At 38.6% G+C, this 8,855-nt stretch overlaps 1 protein-coding gene across 2 annotated transcripts in view; it reads right to left on the bottom strand.

Moving 5' to 3' along the window:
* The window catches only part of LOC107738056 (kin of IRRE-like protein 1), a 41,612-nt gene that overhangs the window by 12,401 nt on the left and 20,356 nt on the right, over window positions 1-8,855 (bottom strand). For both annotated transcript variants that reach the window (XM_016549733.1, XM_016549734.1), the window contains exons 3-7: window positions 2,699-2,848; window positions 2,355-2,512; window positions 2,073-2,223; window positions 939-1,044; window positions 549-697 (exon numbers count right to left, since the gene is read on the bottom strand). In XM_016549733.1, coding sequence (XP_016405219.1) covers window positions 549-697; window positions 939-1,044; window positions 2,073-2,223; window positions 2,355-2,512; window positions 2,699-2,848 — 714 coding nt within the window. The remainder of the gene's footprint in view (window positions 1-548; window positions 698-938; window positions 1,045-2,072; window positions 2,224-2,354; window positions 2,513-2,698; window positions 2,849-8,855) is intronic.

Raw genomic sequence — 8,855 nt, 5'->3', positions numbered from 1 at the left:
TAGATAGATAGACAGACAGACAGATAGATAGATAGACAGACAGATAGATATAGATAGACAGACAGACAGAGAGATAGACAGACAGTCAGAGAGAGAGATAGACAGACAGACAGACAGACAGACAGATAGATATAGATAGACAGACAGACAGAGAGATAGACAGACAGTCAGAGAGAGAGATAGACAGACAGACAGATAGATAGACAGACAGACAGACAGCGAGACAGACAGACAGACAGACAGACAGACAGACAGACGGATAGAAAGACAGACAGACAGACAGACAGACGATAGATAGATAGATAGATAGATAGATAGAATGGCAAAGGGATAGATAGATAGATAGATAGATAGATAGATAGATAGAATGGCAAAGGGATAGATAGATAGATAGATAGATAGATAGATAGATAGATAGATATTGCACTATACAGACACAGTGGACAGCTTTAATTACTAGTAAATAATTACTAGGTAATCTGCTTCACATATTAATTTTCACCTTAGGGTGTTCTAGACTAGGTTGCATTTCTGAAGTTAAGACTCACAGTGGACATCGACGAGTATGCTGACGTTTGTGCTGCCCACAGCATTGAACACTTGGCAGGACACAGGCTCAGTGAAGAAAGAGTGATCAGCCTTGGTGACAAAAACACTCTCTCTCGCCCCCTGTATGACCACACCTCCCTTTGCCCACCTAGCAAAGCCAAAAAGAGCCAATCAGTGACGCATAAGCAGATATGAAGAGAGACCCATGAAGCATGTACAAAAAGGAATTCAAGGGTACAACTGCCGTAACAGAAAATAATTAAAGATATACGGGGCTTAATACTACTTAAAGGACGTCTTTATCTCCCTGATAAAACAAGTCATTAATTTTTCATCTCACAGAATGTAAAAGGAACCACTTTAAGCTTCACATTTAGTAAGAGACATACTTATATCCCATAATAGGTGGGTTGGCAGTAGCTTGGCAGGTGAAGGTCACTCTCTCTCCTTCCAATACGGAGCGAGGCTCAATGGATAACGTCACCAACGGTGGGTCTGCAGAGAGCATTCAGAATACATAATAAACCGATAGTCATTCATTAGACCAAAGGCAAGTTGAAGGACTGAAGGTTGAAGGTAAGGAGCTGGAGTGGATGTGGAAGTCAACACAAGGGAAACTACTAATAAAGAGCAAGAACGTAGATGAATGTCAAGGTTCCTCCTAATGGTTCATGCTATCATCTTAAAGGGGTTTTAACCTCTTAGAAGGTTTTCATGTGCTACTTTGTAAAGCTGCTTTAGTACAGTTTGTAACCTATTGTGGGTTGAGAAGACGGCCAATGAATACAGCACTGACTGGCCAGATGTGGGAGGTCCTTCTCTCTTACATTTATCTTCCTACACTGTAAAATATGTTTGGTCTGTGCTTCATGTGGTTTTATTCAAGCCAAAAGGATTATTTAATATGACTGAATCTACCTGACTAAATTAGGTTACACCAACAAAAGTCATTTTTAAGGGTTAGATCAAACAGAAATAGATATTTAAGAGAAACAATTGCACCAGGAATGGGCTGGGACTAAAAAAAGAGCCCTGTATATATAAATTTGTAATGTTTTTGAAAGAAATCTATTGTGCACCTCCTAGTGATGCATTTATTTGATCAAAAATACAGTAAAAACAATACTATTGTGAAATATTATAACAATTTAGAATAACTGTTTTCTATTTTAATGTCTTTTAAAATGCAATGTAATAGCTGAATTTTTAGCAGCCATTTCTCCAGTCTTCAGTAATCATTCTAATATGCTGATTTGGTGCTCAAGAAACATTTATTATTATCATCAAATTTAAAAACAGTTACAGTAGTGCTTAACATTTTTTATGTAAACTGTAAACCTTTTTTCAAGATTCTTTGTATTTTCTTTTTAAAATAATAATACATTTTAATTTTTTTTTAAGTTTTAAATGATAGTGTATGCAGGGTACAAACCATTTTGTATATACAAACAATTATATATATATATAATATATATCTCTTTCCTTGTAAATGTTACTGAAACTGGAAAGGATTTTAGACTTACGGTGTACGTTGAGGGTGATAGTGGCCCGTTTGCCCATCGGCACGGCCAGGTTAGTAGCGACACAGGTGAAGTTCTTCCCCGTGTCTGTATCTACTGGTGAAATGGGCAGGTAACTGCGAGTGGTCACGCGTTTCCTGTCTGGAAGCACCTCCTGCATAGCAAAAAGACACAGAGCATATCAATACCTCTGTGCTTGAGTATATAAGCTATTACATACCTACAAACTCATGCATGTTTTGCTTTAGATTTACATTTATTCTCATGAGTGTGTGTGCGCCTCACCGTGGTGCTGAAGGCCCCCTCTATCGGCAGGCCGTCTTTCTGCCACTCTATGACAGAGGCAGGTTTGGCTCCGCGGGACACGCAGCTCATATTGTATGGGACCCCTGCTGTGAGGAGGATCTCCGGGGCCCCCTCAATCACCGGCTCATCGGGAGGAACTACACACACAAACACATATGGAATTCAATTATTAATAGCAACATCTCATAAATCTATTCATTTCATAACACATTAACCCATTCATTCCATCATATCCAACATCTAAAACAACAAGCTTTTAGCATGCATTGACCATTCAGACCCTTTTCTAAGCAAACCCACACATTCATACACACAGCACTCACTGAGGACGGTGAGTTTGGCCCGTCGCGAGCGCAGCGCTGCCTCCGTGGCCTGGCACTCATAGAGAGAGTCGTCTGAGAGTTCAGCAGCTGAGATCTCCAAATTATACTGCCCAACATCCACCAGCCGCAACACTCGATACCGCGGCCAGGCTGCAAGAGACATGCACACACAGACCACAACTCGCCACTTTTAGTGATGATTTGAAGACAGATAGTCTTCATTTCAACACAAATATACACTAAATCATGAAAAGTGAGTTGTCTGATTGGTTTTTAGCGTGTTGCTATGTGGTTTCTATATCCTTGCTAAAAAGTTCTGAGTAGTTGTTCAAAAAGAATTTCTGAAAGGACAATAAACTAAATAATAAACAAAACTAGTTTTTAATTTTTAACTTGAGAGTCATGGTTTTAGAATATCATGTCGCATGCAAGACGTGGTGTGACCCAGTGGTCAAAGATGTTCATCTAGCACATGATTACACAGGAAAACAATTGAAAAGCATCGCAGTGAAATAAAAAAAAGGTCGGTGTGGATTGCCCCTTAAAGTGTTGCTATATGGTTTCTAATGTGATGCTATGCACATACTAGTTTTTTTGTGAAAAAAGCCTACCCTTAAATCTCATATTCTTGTCTCAAGAAATCTACACACTTTTTTTCATCCATTTTGCTCAGACAAGAAATAGCACACTTCTCATCAACAAACCACTTAATTTGTGGTATCAATCTGCTTCAAAAATGGTGTGAGTGGCTGAGGGTCTGCTGTCATTAAACGCAGCAAGAGCGGCCTCTAGAGGTGAATGGACCCTTTTCACATTTCCGGGTTTCTCAGCAGCGGAAGTCGTCATAGTTGGGTTAACTTGAATAGCAGTGAATGGGAGAGCACCACAAATATATTTTTTGCATTCTCAGTTGCTCAAATAGCAAAAGAAATACTCAACGATAATGTTTTCATGACTCAATAAAAGGAAAAAAATTGAGAGAGATTGATAACGGCTGTCAGAAGAGAGAACGGTGTCAAAGTCCCTCCCATAGACGCTGCATTAGAAACACCCTCGCATTAGCGTTAACTGTTTTTTTTTGTAATTTGATGCAAAGGTGATATAATACAAAGAATAGTGTTATAAATGTACATACATTTTTAAAAAAATGTATCCATCACTGACGCCTCATGCTGTTTGTTTTGACACACGAAGCTGCTCGCAGCACAGAGCAGCACACTTTAAGGGCTTTTCACACTGAACGCGAAAATCGGTGCGAATGTTCGGCGCGATGACGTGTTTGAATCGAAACAATAGATCCCTAATGGGGCTTTTCACACTAGGCGCGATAATTCGCGATTTTTTTTTCGTCCTGTGTGTCGATTTTTTTCCCTGTTGCTCCGCGATGAAACGGGCCGTCCAATCAGATTTGAGCTTAGATCACGTGCCCGGAGCAGCTGCTGTTGCACAAAAGGGTGAGAATGGTGGCGCTGTTTCGAAAACCAATGTAAGCAAACCCCGAAGAAGAGTATCCCGGTAGAGAGAAGAAAGTGGATGCTGAGTTCTTGTTATCGTTGGTATTTGAGAACAGATTTATTCTCACTGTTCTTTATACAGAATAACATTTCTATTAATTCTCCACTGAATTATGTGATCTGGAGAGCACAGTCCATTTTATTCCACGTGCGCGAGAGCGCATTCACTCAAGATCTGTCAATCATCTCTTGCCCTTCCGTATCCACCTTTTCCTTGCTGTAAAAATGGGCGTGGCCATTTGTAAATTTTATGGGTCTAGCTTCCGGTCTCATCCGCGTCCAGCTATTTTTAGTTGTACAGAACCGCTCGTTTTGCTGCTTGATATTGAAAATTTTGTATGTCTTACCATATTATTTTAATGTATTATCTTAATTATGAACACACTGGTTTGTAGTGCAAACAGTTTTACCATTTACTGCACATTGTTATTCTTCTCGTTATTTCCATATAGCGGCTAATGAACTGGAAGTCTCACCCATAGGCTTACTTCCACGTTGAAGAAAAAAGTGGATATAAAAAAAAAATAGAGAAACAGTTGTCTACACGTAAAATATGAAAGCAAATAGACATATGAATATGAAAATATATTTTCTGTATGTTTTTATGCAGCTCACAGTATTTTTATAACAATAAAGGATGTTTATGACAAGCAGGTAGCGTTCAGTCTATTATAAAACATACAAAGAGTGCATGTCTACGTATTATAGAATCAAAATCCATTTTAGATCACAATCGGAAGTTATTACAAGCACTCGATGATGGTTTAAAGTGGGGTTTAAGCAAAAACATTAATAGTTACATACATTTTGAAATGTAGCTTGATGCTATTTGTACCTCTAATTATATTTTCAGATGTATTCTTGTAAGCATTATGGATAGTTTGTGTTTCTAATGAAGAACCAAAAGTTATTTATCTTAATTTAATGCTGTATATTGAGCAGCGAACAATGCAAAAGCCATATACGAGATACATAGGCTACATGAGGAAAAAATGAATTGTTGGTTTGCGCCACCTAGCGTGCAGGTGTGAATTAGCAGAAGGCGATCAATCAAGTCGGCTATTCGCCTCACTTTTTCGCATCGCGCTTTGTGTGAAACGGCCTTTAGATGCAGATTTAAAACAGTACGTATACAGTTTGTTTTCATGTCATTATAAAGCAATTAATTTGTTGATTAGATGCTGCATTAGTATAGAAAGCAGTATGTTTGCCACCAGGGCTGAGAGGACGCTGACATTAGTAGCACCTCAAACGGTTAAAAGAGTGTGACAAAAACACACACAAGTCCGGTGTTCTGACGATTTGTGCTACCCGCTCAGATTGTGCTACCTCCCTTTAAAAAGATTACCACAGCGTCTTATTCATGTGGTTTGAGGCTTTTTTAATGTTCATACCTACCCCTACCCTAAACTTACCCTTAAAACAATGCAAATATATTTTTGGTAGCACAATCTGATAGGTAGCATGTTTCGTCGGTACACCGGCTCAAATGTTTATTTGTTATGATTGTTACCATCTATTTGAATTAGTTTATATCCAGCAGGTCACTTTTATGCATTTGTTATCTAGCGAAGTAGCATATTTACAAATTCATATGTTCATGTAGCCGACAGAAACATATGATGAGAAAATCATCAAGCATTCTAAAATAGATGAAAATGTGTGAGAGTGTACATACAGTATACATACTAGGGGTGCAACGGTACACGTATTCATACCAAAAATTTTTGGTACGGGTCTTTCGGTTCGGTACAAATGTGTACCGAACAAATCGTTCCATTTTTTCAGGGAATTCAGACAATAAATGCCGCTTTGGCACTCTTTGATGTGGCGCGACAGATCGTCGTATACTAACGCTTCAGTTCAAACAGCAGCGCGAAGCGCGAGTGAGCACGATCATCCCTTCCTCTTTACTACTAGTTTTAAAGTACAATATACATGAATGAACATCTCACCCCTGACCTAATCCGTCAATTAGTGTTTCAACCACGGAAAGACGTCATTAAAACAGCTTGTAAACAAAATGTCCGTAGCATTTCATTTACCTCAGGCAAGTCATCAGTGTCTACACTACAGCTAGTTATTTGCTAGAGAAATGAAGTCGAAATATTAGACTACTTTGCGAAATATTAGACTATACTTCATTATATTTACTTTACCTGTTAGTGATGTCTTAATTAATTAATGTATGTGTTTAAATAAATATTTTATGTAACAAGTTATGACTCTGAAAATTATTATATTTCAACAACAAATGAAGAGTTTATTTGCAAAAGCCAATAAACGCCACTTTTAAAAAAAATGCATCGTCGGTTCACGTTTTACTGCAGAAGCCGACAAGCGCCCTTGTTGTTTTTGAACAGAAGCCGATAAGTCCATTTTAGAGAATCAGCGCGCTGTATTCAGGTCAGGTGACAAGGCTACTTTCACTTTGAAAAGACGTGCTAGCTGAGAGGAGTTTCGTCAAAGCTGACTAAAAGTGATCGAGGATGGATCACGTGCGCGAGAGCGCATTCACTCAAGATCTGTCAATCATCTCTTGCCCTTCCGTATCCACCTTTTCCTTGCTGTAAAAATGGGCGTGGCCATTTGTAAATTTTATGGGTCTAGCTTCCGGTCTCATCCGCGTCCAGCTATTTTTAGTTGTACAGAACCGCTCGTTTTGCTGCTTGATATTGAAAATTTTGTATGTCTTACCATATTATTTTAATGTATTATCTTAATTATGAACACACTGGTTTGTAGTGCAAACAGTTTTACCATTTACTGCACATTGTTATTCTTCTCGTTATTTCCATATAGCGGCTAATGAACTGGAAGTCTCACCCATAGGCTTACTTCCACGTTGAAGAAAAAAGTGGATATAAAAAAAAAATAGAGAAACATTTGTCTACACGTAAAATATGAAAGCAAATAGACATATGAATATGAAAATATATTTTCTGTATGTTTTTATGCAGCTCACAGTATTTTTATAACAATAAAGGATGTTTATGACAAGCAGGTAGCGTTCAGTCTATTATAAAACATACAAAGAGTGCATGTCTACGTATTATAGAATCAAAATCCATTTTAGATCACAATCGGAAGTTATTACAAGCACTCGATGATGGTTTAAAGTGGGGTTTAAGCAAAAACATTAATAGTTACATACATTTTGAAATGTAGCTTGATGCTATTTGTACCTCTAATTATATTTTCAGATGTATTCTTGTAAGCATTATGGATAGTTTGTGTTTCTAATGAAGAACCAAAAGTTATTTATCTTAATTTAATGCTGTATATTGAGCAGCGAACAATGCAAAAGCCATATACGAGATACATAGGCTACATGAGGAAAAAATGAATTGTTGGTTTGCGCCACCTAGCGTGCAGGTGTGAATTAGCAGAAGGCGATCAATCAAGTCGGCTATTCGCCTCACTTTTTCGCATCGCGCTTTGTGTGAAACGGCCTTTAGATGCAGATTTAAAACAGTACGTATACAGTTTGTTTTCATGTCATTATAAAGCAATTAATTTGTTGATTAGATGCTGCATTAGTATAGAAAGCAGTATGTTTGCCACCAGGGCTGAGAGGACGCTGACATTAGTAGCACCTCAAACGGTTAAAAGAGTGTGACAAAAACACACACAAGTCCGGTGTTCTGACGATTTGTGCTACCCGCTCAGATTGTGCTACCTCCCTTTAAAAAGATTACCACAGCGTCTTATTCATGTGGTTTGAGGCTTTTTTAATGTTCATACCTACCCCTACCCTAAACTTACCCTTAAAACAATGCAAATATATTTTTGGTAGCACAATCTGATAGGTAGCATGTTTCGTCGGTACACCGGCTCAAATGTTTATTTGTTATGATTGTTACCATCTATTTGAATTAGTTTATATCCAGCAGGTCACTTTTATGCATTTGTTATCTAGCGAAGTAGCATATTTACAAATTCATATGTTCATGTAGCCGACAGAAACATATGATGAGAAAATCATCAAGCATTCTAAAATAGATGAAAATGTGTGAGAGTGTACATACAGTATACATACTAGGGGTGCAACGGTACACGTATTCATACCAAAAATTTTTGGTACGGGTCTTTCGGTTCGGTACAAATGTGTACCGAACAAATCGTTCCATTTTTTCAGGGAATTCAGACAATAAATGCCGCTTTGGCACTCTTTGATGTGGCGCGACAGATCGTCGTATACTAACGCTTCAGTTCAAACAGCAGCGCGAAGCGCGAGTGAGCACGATCATCCCTTCCTCTTTACTACTAGTTTTAAAGTACAATATACATGAATGAACATCTCACCCCTGACCTAATCCGTCAATTAGTGTTTCAACCACGGAAAGACGTCATTAAAACAGCTTGTAAACAAAATGTCCGTAGCATTTCATTTACCTCAGGCAAGTCATCAGTGTCTACACTACAGCTAGTTATTTGCTAGAGAAATGAAGTCGAAATATTAGACTACTTTGCGAAATATTAGACTATACTTCATTCTACTCTACCGGGAGCGTAGCTCGAGACAGCTCGTCGGCCGTACGGTTGAGCAGGGCCGGAATGTGAATGGCACGAAGTGACCTCGGAACCTTCCGACTCCAAAGGAGAAGGTGGCGGGCGAGTTGCGACATGCGACGGGAGCGTAG

Source organism: Sinocyclocheilus rhinocerous, unplaced genomic scaffold, assembly GCF_001515625.1.
Source record: "Sinocyclocheilus rhinocerous isolate Xijiao unplaced genomic scaffold, SAMN03320098_v1.1 scaffold494, whole genome shotgun sequence".
Classification (NCBI taxonomy): Eukaryota; Metazoa; Chordata; class Actinopteri; order Cypriniformes; family Cyprinidae; genus Sinocyclocheilus; species Sinocyclocheilus rhinocerous.
The sequence above is the reverse complement of the archived record's forward strand: the minus strand, read 5'-3'. Positions and strand labels throughout refer to the sequence as shown.